This window comes from Electrona antarctica, assembly GCF_951216825.1.
Source record: "Electrona antarctica genome assembly, chromosome: 18".
NCBI classification, from domain to species: Eukaryota; Metazoa; Chordata; class Actinopteri; order Myctophiformes; family Myctophidae; genus Electrona; species Electrona antarctica.
In genome coordinates, this window is record NC_136799.1 from 37,874,535 (window position 1) to 37,888,143 (window position 13,609).

The 13,609-nt window shown below is 43.7% G+C and overlaps 1 protein-coding gene across 2 annotated transcripts in view; it reads left to right on the top strand.

The window, feature by feature from the left end:
• akt1 (v-akt murine thymoma viral oncogene homolog 1) overlaps positions 1 to 10,166 on the top strand; it is a 51,109-nt gene extending 40,943 nt beyond the window's left edge. For both annotated transcript variants that reach the window (XM_079529081.1, XM_079529080.1), the window contains exons 11-14: positions 3,835 to 4,049; positions 5,488 to 5,575; positions 6,316 to 6,418; positions 7,630 to 10,166. In XM_079529081.1, coding sequence (XP_079385207.1) covers positions 3,835 to 4,049; positions 5,488 to 5,575; positions 6,316 to 6,418; positions 7,630 to 7,709 — 486 coding nt within the window. In that variant the 3' untranslated portion in view covers positions 7,710 to 10,166. The remainder of the gene's footprint in view (positions 1 to 3,834; positions 4,050 to 5,487; positions 5,576 to 6,315; positions 6,419 to 7,629) is intronic.
• The last annotated feature ends 3,443 nt before the right edge of the window (positions 10,167 to 13,609 follow it).

Here is a 13,609-nt window from a genome sequence, read left to right on the forward strand (position 1 = left end):
TCTAGATAATAACTGACACGAATGACCAGGGCGGCTTTAAGTGAGCGTGTTGAAGCAGAGTTTGGGCCACATAGTTGGAACATTGGCTGCAGAACTATTATGCGTTTTAACCACTTTCCAGCCGGAGCCCCTGTTTTGGACATGTGGATATGGGAGAAAATGTCCCAAAAAGATTGTCACATAACAAAAATAGCAGTTCAGCAGATCAGCTATTTTCACTAATATTGACAAAGTATATACATTAGGGCTTAAGTGGTTAAAAGAGATGAGCACATAAACAGCGCCTTCCAAGTATACACTCCAAACCATAACATTATCACTAAGAAGCTCCTTGATTGCAATAAAAACAGTTAATTGAAGCAATAGTTGTGTTCCAAATAAGAACACAGGTGACTGTAGTCGGATATCTACATACAAGAAGAAAAATGTTTTGAACGTCACAAATGTCTAGCCACACATACCGTAACTACTTTACTTACAAATATACTCTGCTATTGCAGGTCTGCAAATGTTCCACCTGGTTAAGTTTCAAGCGGTTAATTTGGTGCGCAGCTATTTCTTGAATAAGCATTCATATTAATTCGTATTCAAGACACTTCCAAGTTCCTACAAGTATTGCATATGCTTTCCTAGTTCTAACAGGGAGGAAGAAGTTGGGAGTGCAGGCGTATCAACTAGAGCACTGGAGCAACAGCAAGTGTTTGTCTCCTCTCCTCTCCTCTCCTCTCCTCTCCTCCCCTCTCTTCTCCTCTCCTCTCCTCTCCTCTCCTCTCCTCTCCTCTCCTCTCCTCTCCCCTCCCCTCCCATCTCTGCTCCTTTGGGGGCAGTGGAACGGAGTTGGGTTGGGGCTGGGGGCCTGCGCAGGCAGGCAGTCCTGGTTACGTGTATGAGGGATGAGCTTGGCTCCTGTGCTCCTGGCAGCTTCACAGCTGTGGAGCTCTTCTACATATATGGGGCAGCTGCAGGCCCAGCTGTCGCACGGTGTGAATCACACGACAGCAGCGCTGGAAATAGAGACGGCCCAGTAATCCTAGCACAGGGCCGGCTTCACGTTACTCCCCCACCCACCCCCCCTCGCCCTCTCAGACCTCCTCCTCCGCCACCTCCTAGACGCTCGCCACTCACCGCAGCGCCAGCCAGCCAGCGTGCCCAAAGACACGGCCGCGGCTGTCCGCTCGCACACGCACGCACACAAACACGCACACAGCAGTTTTGGTTCCTTTTACGGACACGTCAGTCCATCTGTTTCCAGGGCCGCCGTCGCTGGCGGGCCAGGCAGCGTGCCGCGGCGCGTCCATATTTAATTCATTTAATCCGTCCCATGTCTTTTTTACCTTATGATTCTATTCTTGGGGTCTGAATCACCTTGCTGGAGGTTTTAAAAGAACAGACTGTTCTCCTTGTCTAGATTTCACCTTCAACATCCGGCTGCCTGGCGAGGTAGAATCCAGTACATGTCCCCGGGGACCTTGGAACAACTCCACTCAGCAGTGCATTAGTCATGCAACAGGTTGTTCTGTTCACAGAGCACAGAGCTGGAGCAGTTGCGCTCATTAAGAACCGTCAAGGAAAAAGCAATTTTTGGAGAATAAGATGAAACATTTTGCCCCCGCACGTTGGCGGCTGTACGCGTTTTTGTGTGCTTTGCATACAAAAAGGATCGTATTGCTATCGTCGCCCCAGACACTTATGTATGCTTACCGGGACAGACCCCCCCCCTTCTCACACACACACACACACCCCAGCTCTGTCGTTTGTTGATTGAATCGTGTGTGCTTGGATGCCTGTGTGCGTGCGTGCGTGCGTGTGTGCACACACGTGTGCGAGCGTGTGTACGTACCATGGACCTCTGGTGATTAAATATGCAGGGCTCCAGGGGAAACTTTATCCGTGCTCCTAATGTGAGATGTGAGTCAGTGTTGGCTGGGGCTGCCTGGAAAGCCCAGACCAGGAGGGAGGGCTAGTGAATTGTGGGAGGGGGGGGGGGGGGGGGGGTTGGGGGTCTGCGGTTCAGCGGCCTCTAGGCTTTGTATATGTACAGCCTACAGAGCTGCCGTCTTCACAGCCTTCTGATGTCCGATTGTCCGAGCACACGGACAACTCGTGCAGACAGTATACGGCTAACAGGCGAGCAGCGTGCGCTACGATGAAGCTACCGTGTGCACATCTGTGTTCGGTCATTAACAACCCATTATCAGTCCTTATACGCGCAATACCTTGTCACGTTGTTGGTGTTGTCGTCGTCGTTTGTTAATGTATAATTAGACACAAGAACCCACTGCTTTACACCTGTAAACCTGTGATGTGATGTAATGTGTTTTGTCACATCAACACTTTCAGGGCTTTAAATTAATATCTCCAATGTACCGAGGCTGCCAGGATTGTTTAATTGCCTTTGGAGCATACGCCGAAGTATTTGCGCCTTTGATCCATGAAAATCCGCCTGGAAATAGTTCCATGGCTTGTTGTCGAAGAGAAAGATATGCGACCGCCGCGACCCAGGCTGTGAGAGCTGCTGTAGTCCAGTTGAAACTACCATTCACTTGCATTGAACTCATTTTCCCAGAAGCCCTTGCAGCCCAGAGCACAGGTCGATTTCCGGTTTCGTCATCATAACGCGACGGCCTTGTCACCAGGTCCGCGACAAATCCGCTATTTATTTTAAATTATTACAAAACGGCGAATTAAACACAAAACAAATAGCGGGTATAGCGTATTACGCAGGGGAGAAACAGCACAGATTAAATAGCGTGTAAAACGGGTTATGCAGCTAAACTGTTAATTGACATCACTCTTAATTGACATCACTCTTAATTGACATCAGTGATAGCACCAAATAACCATGAACAATACTGTATGTTAAAATGGTAAACAAGCATCACAGCGACTCCACTCATACAGCAAAGTCTTATTAAGATTAACCACTTAAAGGAGCATTCAGTGATTTGAGTGATTTGGAAAACCACCCAGTCCGCCACGGTAACAAAATGTGCACATGCACGCTCTACAGTGGGGGGAAGTGCAACAGGCCAACAGCATGTGCACCAAGGCCCGCCCCCACTCGATCATGATTGGAGGAAGGCCCCTCTCATCCTGATTGGATGAAGGCTTTGCCACCCGCCACCAAAACTGAAACTAGGGTTTTTTGACCGCAGGGGCTCACTGGGGACAGGGAGGAACTCCTTATATGGTCAGCACACTCTATAGTAGGGAGGATTATCCAGAAAAAAAGAAAAAATAAGTGATATTTAGATTAAGTCAAATCACTGAATATACCTTTAAACCCTCCAGTCCACTATAAAATAGACCTGAGTTTCCACTGTACTTGGTGCGCTCGTTTTTCCGTCTACACCAAAAGCCGAAAAGCTCACAATGTGTTGAAATATGTTTGGCTAATGTTCCTCCCCAGAATATGTATGGATGCTGGGATTCAAGTTGTCAAGAATCTCTTGTTCAAGGGAGACACCTTAGCAATGTTGCCTCCCAATTCATTCACTTGGGATTTTAATCACTTTCGATGTGAGATCCCTATTTTTGTTACGTCATTCATTATTGTCAAACCGTTTCAGATTTTCAAAAATAGCAGATCTACAAGTTTGTCAGCTTGTAGATCTTAAGCGTTTCCTATGTCCCTATATATTCATCATCAAAGTATATAGGACTTTAGTCGTTAAAACATTTAATGAGAACCATTCACTAAGTTTAGGTCATTCTGCATCCTATTCCAGGCAGAAGGTGTAGAATACATCAACGCCTTCTTTCCAGTCTCTTTACAGGTATTTGGGGCAGGAAAAAAAAAAGCATTTAGGAAATGTTCTTGTAATGTCTTCCCAGGTGCTAGAAGACAACGACTACGGCCGCGCCGTGGACTGGTGGGGCCTCGGGGTGGTCATGTACGAGATGATGTGCGGCAGACTGCCCTTCTACAACCAGGACCACGAGAAGCTGTTTGAGCTCATCCTGATGGAGGACATCCGCTTCCCGAGGACGCTGGGCCCCGAAGGACGCTCTCTGCTCTCCGGCTTGCTCAAAAAAGACCCCAAGCAGAGGTGAGGAGGAGGAGGACGCATCCTTTTGATTAACACTATTAATTATACAGTACAACAGTTGGTAATTTGATGTAGGACAAGGCATTCCGTGAGTGTTGATATGCAGTACAGCAACATATTTACTGTGGTGGACACTAGAGCTCAACTGATACAGTATATCAGCCATTATTACCAGCTCACAATGCGTTGGGTTGTCCATAACACCACAGTGAGAAGAGAGACAGCAAAGGCAGACAGAGAACAGGGGGATGTCAAACCGCGAACACTCCGGCCGGGCGGGAATTTAAAGGACCACTTCACCACTTTTCAACATCTCTTCATATAATTGGTCCTCACTAATGTTCATGATAAAACACAACCATTTTTTCCTACTCAGTCTGTGTCTCATAGGAGGGCTGTGGGCAGTTCAGACACCCGTCCACCAGTGACATCATCGTTAGGCAGATTTTCTTTTAAGATTTGTTTTAAAATATATTAAGATTTGTATTATCGTGAGACCGATGGCTTCCATTATCGCATTGCAACTTTTCAGGAAAAGAAAGCCTGCAGTTTCTATTAGCATGGATTCCCCATTGATGATGTCACTGGTGGACGGGTTTCTGAACTGCCCACAGCCCTCCTATCTATGAGACACAGACTGAGTAGAAAAAAATGGTGGTATTTTATGATGAACATTAGTGAGGACCAATTATAGGAAGAGGAGTTGAAAAGTGGTGAAGTGGTCCTTTAACCGGGCACATGCTGAAGAAGGCGTTCCGGCTCGCTCTCTTTCTAGCTGTTTTCAGACGTGCATAAACGTTGAAATATTCTCGTCTTTTTAGTACACAGCAGGGAGTTGCACCATTTGTCACAGTGCTTTTAAACAAGATTGACAAGTACAGCGGCAGTGCTAGCAGCCAAACGCGCCTGTAGCAACGCGTCTCGATGTCACCGTCCGTAATGTCTAATCTCTCCATTAGCCTGTTATTTAACCACTCAGCCTATTTGGTATGTTGCTAAGCAGCATCTTTGTTGATGGAGTCCTGAAGGAGCTATATTTGTTGACGGAGCCAAATAAACAAAATCACAAGCTGTTGTCTCCCATGACTTGATTAAAGTAAGATTATAGTTGACCTGTGGTAAAAAACAAACAGAAAACTGTCACATTCAAGGTTGTGCTGTTACACTGTACTCTATAGTCTATACCAGCACAGTTCTGATTCAGTTGTGATATTATATACAAATAAGACATTGTTTAAACATATTCATCAATCGTGATATTGTTTGAGAATCTTATTGTATCTATTGGCTCTCTACCTACGGATTGCAAATAAGCATGAATGAACTACAAGTCGTCTGCTTCAAATAACTTTATTGAGATTGTAGGAATAATGTTTTATTCATAAAAGTACAAATGCAAGTGTCTCAACTAATTTCTGGTGCTGTGTTTGTCTTCCAGGTTAGGAGGAGGGCCGGACGACGCCAAGGAGATCATGCAGCATAGGTTCTTTGCTGGGATTGAATGGCAAGACGTTTACGAGAAGAAGGTGTGTTGCTGCATTTTGTTTTACTCAAATCTATGCCAAATGACGAGATTCTCGGCATTAGGTACTAAATTCTTGCTTTCTATTCATCCAGAATTAATACTCTTATATTTACCGTATTTTAGCTTCCCTGTCGCTATGCAACGCCTGCTTCCGCTGTGTGACTTCATTGAAATGTATTCGCTCCGTGCGTGATCTTTAGCTGCGTTTTAGGCTCAGATTGAGGTGATATGAGGTTGAGGGACGATGTTAGGAGCTCAATAAAAACTCCCCGCGACCTCGCGTTTGGTATATTAGCGCTTCTGACGCTAGCGGAGGGGACCCACAGTGGCACGAAAATGGCCGATTACTACTTCCGGTTCACGGGGGCAAATCAATCACGGTGTCTTCTTCGCGGCCTTTCCTGTGCATTTTGTTGGCGACCACAGCGCCGGAGTTAATGGTGGCATCAAAAGAGTATAACTTCCCCTCATCGTCATACGACATACGCGTCGTGTCAGAAATGGCCGATCTGCAAGCTCACGACGTGTCAACGAATCGGCTGCGTTTGTCCCCTCGACACGCGACTCCGCCGCGCGACAAACCATAAATCAGGCTTTAAGGGAGCGGACAGCAAGCCCAAACATCTGAGCATGTGAACCGCCCATGAGACCTTGTAGATGTCACCAGGCCCACAACTGTTGCCAGAGTGATTGACGGCACTGATGTGCTAATGTCCTCATGTGTCCCCTCTGCACCAACAGTTGGTCCCACCCTTCAAGCCCCAGGTTACCTCAGAGACCGACACGCGGTATTTTGATGAAGAGTTCACAGGACAGACCATCACTATAACACCACCCGGACAAGGTAAGGGATACACACGTACGCGAGTGCACACGCACGCACGCACGCACGCACGCACAGACACAAACACGTGCACACACACACACACACACACACACACACACACACACACACACACACACACACACACGTGCACACTTTTACTTACTTTACTTTCATTGAGTGCTGTTAGGTTGTGTCTTCTTTTATAATCTCGTTTTAAGCTGTTGTTTTTATTGTAGTGAAGCTTCCCACTTCCCAGCTTATGATTTTCAGTTCTATGTATCTGATCAGTGCATCTACTGTAAGTGACAAACTGAATCTGAGCACACACACACACACTCACACACGCAGTTAATATGCGTACAACTATTCCGTATCAGACAGATCATCAGTGTGACTTGGGGTTTGTGTTATGATTGTGATAAAGTGCACAGGTCTCATAAATTGTCTTAACTTCTGAGAGTAGATTAATTGTTCTGACACGACATATCATAACCCCCCACCCTCTGAGAATATAATAAGAATGATAGTGAGAAATTCGATTACTTCCAGCCGCTAATAATAAAGCCAGGTGTACCATGTTTATTTTAGAAGTGTTGCCAAGTTAGTTTTCATGTCAAGACCCCAAGAATGTTGTCACTGTTCCATTTCAGTTTCATTTCCAATTAAAGCTTTGTTGTCGGTCGGCTCATGAGAGAACTCCCCACACACTTAACTCGTTTGAATTCAAATCGTTGCTGATTTGACGTCCCAGCACATCTTGTGTGGTGTGATTGGAATCAGAGTCGTGCTGAAGTTTATTTGTGGTGGAGTGGGGGTGTGACAATGAGTGACAATGATTTTACAAACTATTCCACAGGTATTGCTGACTCTCCTGAGAGCACTCTGCCCTCTCCTGGAGATCCAGAGACATAAAAGAGTTTTACCCAACTTCCCAAGTTTCCCTCATATCTCTGTCTCTCTCTCTCTCTCTCTCTCTCTCTCTCTCTCCCCCTCTCTCCCTCTCTCTCTCTCTCCCCCTCTCTCCCTCCCTCTCTCTCCATAAGCATGCTAGTCAGCGTTATCATCTTCCTGATCACGATGTTGAAAAGATAAATATCACAACTGTTAATTGTTATTAATAAATGCAATAATACTGAGCTACTCCCACAGAGCAGAGGGATGCATTGAATTTGTTCATTCTTCTCATAATGTGATATCCAACTTAAACTCTCTCTCTCTCTCTCTCCTAGATGACAGCATGGAGCCCTACGACAGCGAGAGGAGGCCACATTTCCCGCAGTTCTCTTACTCGGCTAGTGGGACAGCCTGAACAAGCATCCATACAGTGCATACATTCCTCCGATCTCATCTCCCTTTCACCTCCCCACACCCACCCCGACTGAACGCTGAAAGACTGGGGCCACGGCCCTCTCCTCCCCACATTGTCTACAAATACCTTTGGTGGATATTCTATTACAATCTGCCAGTTCGGTTTTACAGGAAGGAGGAAATACTAGACAAACAAAGAAAACTGTGGCCGTTTTGTGTGGCCTTTGGAACAGATCAACACTACCCAGCGTTTCCTGCTTGTTGACGCTGTCTACAGAACAGGCGTTCGTCGCGCGCCACGCTGAATAGGGAAGCGGTATTCTTCACAAATTAGACCATTGCTGTGAATTTGCAGAAGGGACATCTTGTAAAGAAATAAAAATAAATAAATGAACCAGTTGATAAAGAATTGACCATTTAAAGTGGACAACATGGCATACAGTGGACCAACAGCATAGATGTGACCAATGATTATACGTTGTGTTCAAAAATCATGTTACCGTCACTAAAGCGGCTCGTTTTACCCTCATGAGCTTGTCTTCAAAACATGTTGGGCTTCAAACAAAAATGAATGTACCATATCAAATAAAAATCAAAAATATCTGCATAGTGACTTGTTGTAGAAGGTGATTCTCCCTGAAACTGAAATGTCAACTTGTAGAAGGGATATTTATGAACTATTTCCTACCCAATTTGAGTATGTTACCAAACAAGACACCAACAGATATCAATGATGTCATTGTGTGACATAGTCGTGGAATACAGTCCGATATGATGAATGCAGAATCCGAGTAATATCGTTATGAAAACGGTATGAAAGCTGTTTGCACACCTGTTGTTCTCCATGTTTGTATTCACCAAGAGACCCGTTTCTGGTTGCCTCTTCCAACACTCATTTAAAAAAAAAATCCCAGCATCTCTGAAGTAAGTGCTTAGTACAAGATGCCTTCCTGACTGAATGCTGTGTTAGCACCTCCTGGCACAGCTGAATCCTTGCCGTTAATTTAACTCTTGAGTGTGAAGAGTGACCCTTATATGGGTCCATTGTTATACTCTTAAACCACTTTTCAACCTGGTGTCCCTATTTTGGGCATGTCATGATAGGCAAAAACTTAAAAGATTTTTAAAAAATAGACGATTTACAAGGTCACAACGCGTAGTTCGTAGATCGGCTGTTTTTTGCAATTTTTGAAATTGGGCTCAAGTGGTTAATTTAACATGCAGGGTTTGCTTGTGTGTTTCTCTGAGGTAGTTCGGTACCAATTATGTGCTTTGTCCAATCGGAGCATCTTCTATCTCTCTTTCTCTCTCTCCGCTGGGACGTTGTTTTTGTCTTCCTAGAACAGTGGTTCTCAAAGTGTGCACCAGGGCGTCCCCAGCTAAATTTGTCAATATATTATAATATATATGTTTTAACCACTTTAACACTATTTGCATCGACTATTTGAAAATAGCCATTCTGGGTAGATCAGCTAATTGAAAATATAAAAACGTTAAATGTTTTTTTTTAACTGTTTAAACATCTTTTATGGGGGTCCCCGGCACAACATCTTTTCAGACGGGGGTCTGTGGCCAAATACATATCAATTTGGGGGTCCTTGACATGGAAAAAGATTTGAGAAGCACTGTTCTTGAAGTACGGTATTGGGGGGAGGGGTTCCTCCCAGTGCTCTGCCTGCCTGCAGCCTCAGTGAGGTCAGTTTATCATTTTATGCTTCTTTAGGAATTCTCTGCAAGGAACCGGAGTTTCAGGGGAACATACTGTCTCATGCAGAGTCTTTGATCTGCTGTGGGGGAGGGTGGGCTTCCATCACTTCATAAGGTTTGGAGTTATTTATATGAAACCAACATAGACTAAAATGAGTTGGACCGTGCCAATGATATGCACTTTGTTGCCCCCAAAAAATGATTGTATTTGGACTTTTACTTGGACTTTACGCATGGTAAAGAGTAAAGACTAAAAGTTGTTTCTTTTTGGATGTGAATTGAATTGTGACTAGAAATACGGCAAAATGTGCTTTTTTCATTATTCCCCTTAAACTAAGTTTAAAATTTGTTAAAAAATGTACCATGACATTTCAAAGTATCCAGAACACTTCAGTGTCGTTGTTTTCAAGAGGACCGATAATCATTACTCATAAGTGCATCATACGTTATTGAATGTAATGGTTTTTACTGTATTGTTTTCACTTCAATAGTTCGCAAACAAACTTTTTTTTGTTCAATTTTTGAATCTGATTGTTACTTAATCCTATGCACACTCACCCTTTGCTGTCACCCTCTGAAAATAGGGAAATGCATTTTATACTTTTATTTTTTATTTCATCTTTTTTTGTACCTGCTTCTACCATATTCCTGAGACAGAGGACACCAGCTTTAGTAAACAAATAATATAAACTTTGTACACTGTTTTTACTGTTTCCTTTCAAATTGATGAAATAAAAGGTCTTAACGATAACTTAGGTGGCTCATGTTTTGTCATGTGAAATGTTTAAAGGGGTCCGTGGGGATTTCAGGGGAGGCCCCGGCTAAATTGTCGATAGTTAGGAACCACGATTCCATTGTGTACGAATGGAGAATGGAATGGAATACATTGTACACTCTCAGAGTCAGATTTAATGGCGTCTGTGGCCTAATAATGCACACCAAACTAAAATGTTTGTGAACCACTGGTTTAAAGACCTGAATTAAAACAAGACCAGGTCTAATGATGGCTTTCCTGTGGATGTCTGAAGTCATGTTGATGAGGTCATAGTGATGATGACAAAAATATGGAGGGATGGTCAATCCGAGACCTTCACAAAATCTAAAAATCACACTTGTGTGAAGTGAGGGGCACCTTTTATCATATCACACATATCATAGATATCATAGAAGGTGGCACAGTGCAGTCCTATATTCAAAACGTTACTTTAGTTAAAGTACAAAAGTATTAATAATAATAATAATAATGGATTGCATTTTTATAGCGCTTTTCTATGCACTACGTGCTTACTCAAAGCGCTTTACAATGGTCCATTCATTCATACATTGGGAGGTGAAGTGGCGAACAGGCAACGCCAGCATCCTCACTTCCCACATTCACACTCCAATGGTGGCAACCATGGAGGCAACCTGGGGTTATTAATATTAAAAATATACTTACAATACAACAGTAGGCTACCAAATGTGAAGGTACTCATGCAGAATGGCCTACTTCACCATCATATTATTGGATTGTAATTAGTAATGCAAAAATATGTCCACCCCTTTAAGGTTACAGCTGATAAAGTTGGGCTGATTGTAATTGTTTTGTTACTTTTGTATTAATACAATACTATAATACAAAGTAACTAGTAGCCTAAAACTGTAAAATAATTGTATTGGAATAAAAATTACAATATTTGCCTCTGTGCTGTAGTGGAGTAAAAGTTTTATTTTTACTTTTTTCAGTGAAATGCTCAAGTAAAGTAGTCTATATCTCAGAATTGTACTCAAGTCCAGTCCTTTAAGTCCAGTAAATGTAAATGTAGCCTAGTTACTTCCCACCACTGCTAATTCTAAGTTGCTCGCTTGCCAAACGCCTAAATTGTAAATATAAATGATGCAGGACTTTACGTGGACTGTGTGTTGGCGCTGCCCTGCACCATGCAGGGGTTTCTCAGGTTGGTGTGCCTGCGTGGCCCTGCAGCTGGTGTGAGATGGAGGGGATGTTCCCCGGGGCCCAGGGCAGATGGCACCGTCTCTGGAGCAGATGTTGACAGCCAGGGCTCACAGTCTGTCTGTGGCCAGCTCGCAGTCAGCAGTGCCACTGGGCCTCGCGGCAGGCCCGTGGCTCGGCCCAGTGTGACACTCACCTGACAACAACCACTCCTCACCTGGCCGCGCAGACGCACGGCCCACAATGCACTGCTCTCTCATGGGACCCTCTCCCGTGGTCCCTTGGTGATGCTGTGCTGTGTGGGGAGTTTGTCGCTCGCTTCATCATCTAGACTAGTCTGGAGCGGTGATTCTCAACCCTTTTCATTTCAAGGACCCCCAGTTTGATATGAATTAGGCCACAGACTATTTGACATGATGTTTATCTCTGTGGGACCTCTCTTTATCTCAGTACAAAGGTATACTTAAAGTACTAAAAGTAAGAGTACTCACCATTATGCAGAAGGAGGACGGGTGGGAATCAGGGGATGGATCAACATATGGAATGTCAGAACAGGTCAGCTCCATATATGGACATCTAAGGGCTTGATGTCAGATGTAGAGTTGCTGGCCGGCTCCATATATGCAGATCTAGGTGCATGATGATCCAGTCTTCTCCATGTATGGCTATCCAGGGTTTGATGAGGTCAGTGGCGTGATCTTCATATATGGAGACGACCATATATGGAGCATGTCACAAGGCGTGATGGACTGACAACCATATGTGTGACGGATCCACTGACGGACGGACTGACAGGTTTTCATAGTAATCTGCGACCTACGGTCGTACTAATAAATAAATAAAATACATTTGGAATTCCACTTGAACCTAAACCTGCCTAGGCCTGCCTAGGCTGCCAAGCCTATACCAATGATGAACTGGTAGTGAACTGTCCACAAACACTGTCCCTCTTCTGAGACACAGAGTGAGTAGAGTAGACGGAGCAACCATTTCATGTATTGAGCATTAAGTGAGGACCAACATGAAGATAGCTTGAAAAAAATGGGAGAAGTTTTAGTCCTTCAATTAATTGAGGTTTACTTTAGTGAATCCCCCGACCCTTAAATAGCCTGGCTAATAATAATCAGCATCCCCTCGCAACTGGTGAAAAGTAGGCATAGAATACAGTACTAGGCGATAGAATTGGTGGTCATCTCAACATCTGGCTGAAGGGGGAGATTTCTTCATGTGTGACAGGGAGTTTCTGTGGATAACAGGTTCAACTTGTCCACAAGTCACTCACTCCCTAACAACAATTACAAACTGGACTGTTTAGTTTGGGGATAATAGTATTCAAGTTTGAAACTGACCTGAGGATACAAACAGATTGGGACAACTATCTGTGTTTTAATAGGCCTATCATAATTAGGCTACAATGTTGCTTCTAGTCAGTAACATGGGCGTTGGGTGACATCTAGCGGAGAGTATGTGAAGCGTAATAAATATGGTGAAATGATGGTCAACTGAAAACACAAAACCCAATTTAAAACATCACTCCCTATATCAGCTAAATACATTTAACTAAGATTTGTAAAATAAAAAAATAATAATAATACAAAAAAATAATAATAATAATAAAAATAATAATAATACAAAAGTAGACAGCTGTAAAAAATAGCGAATAATGTTTAGCAAATTAGCAAAGCATTGCAAATTTGCAACATTATGGTGCGTTCACAGGGGAAGATGAAAGTCATGAAACTATGCAAAGGCGCGACTGCATCGTTTAATCTGCCCCGTGTTAATGTGAACGCAACATTATTCCGCTTTATTACATGGCTTGGTTGAATGCTTGATTCTGATTGGTCAATCGCTTAATTCAGCGGTGAGTTATCTCATGATAATGACCGCTCCGCTGTATAATGACCGCTGCCTAATCAAACCCTCTGAGCACCACCAGCTGCGCGGCTGCGCCCGCTTGATTTACTGCCGTTTCCAACATAACAGCCATGTAAACACACACACTACTGACACACAATGTAATTTACAGCTAAACATTGCTCTTAAAAATGTTTTTGAAAACATTTGAGCGAGAAATAGACGAAGCAGCTGGACCCGAAAATGGATTCTATTTGATCAACTCACTTCCTTGTTTTCCGACAGTGCTTCAGCCCTGCAGCTGGGCAGACGCAGCCAGCGCGAAGTTATGGAATACTTTTTTTGTTGTGTTTTGGATCAATGGATTAATTTATGTTAGTTAGCCATGTAATAAGCGGGATAAT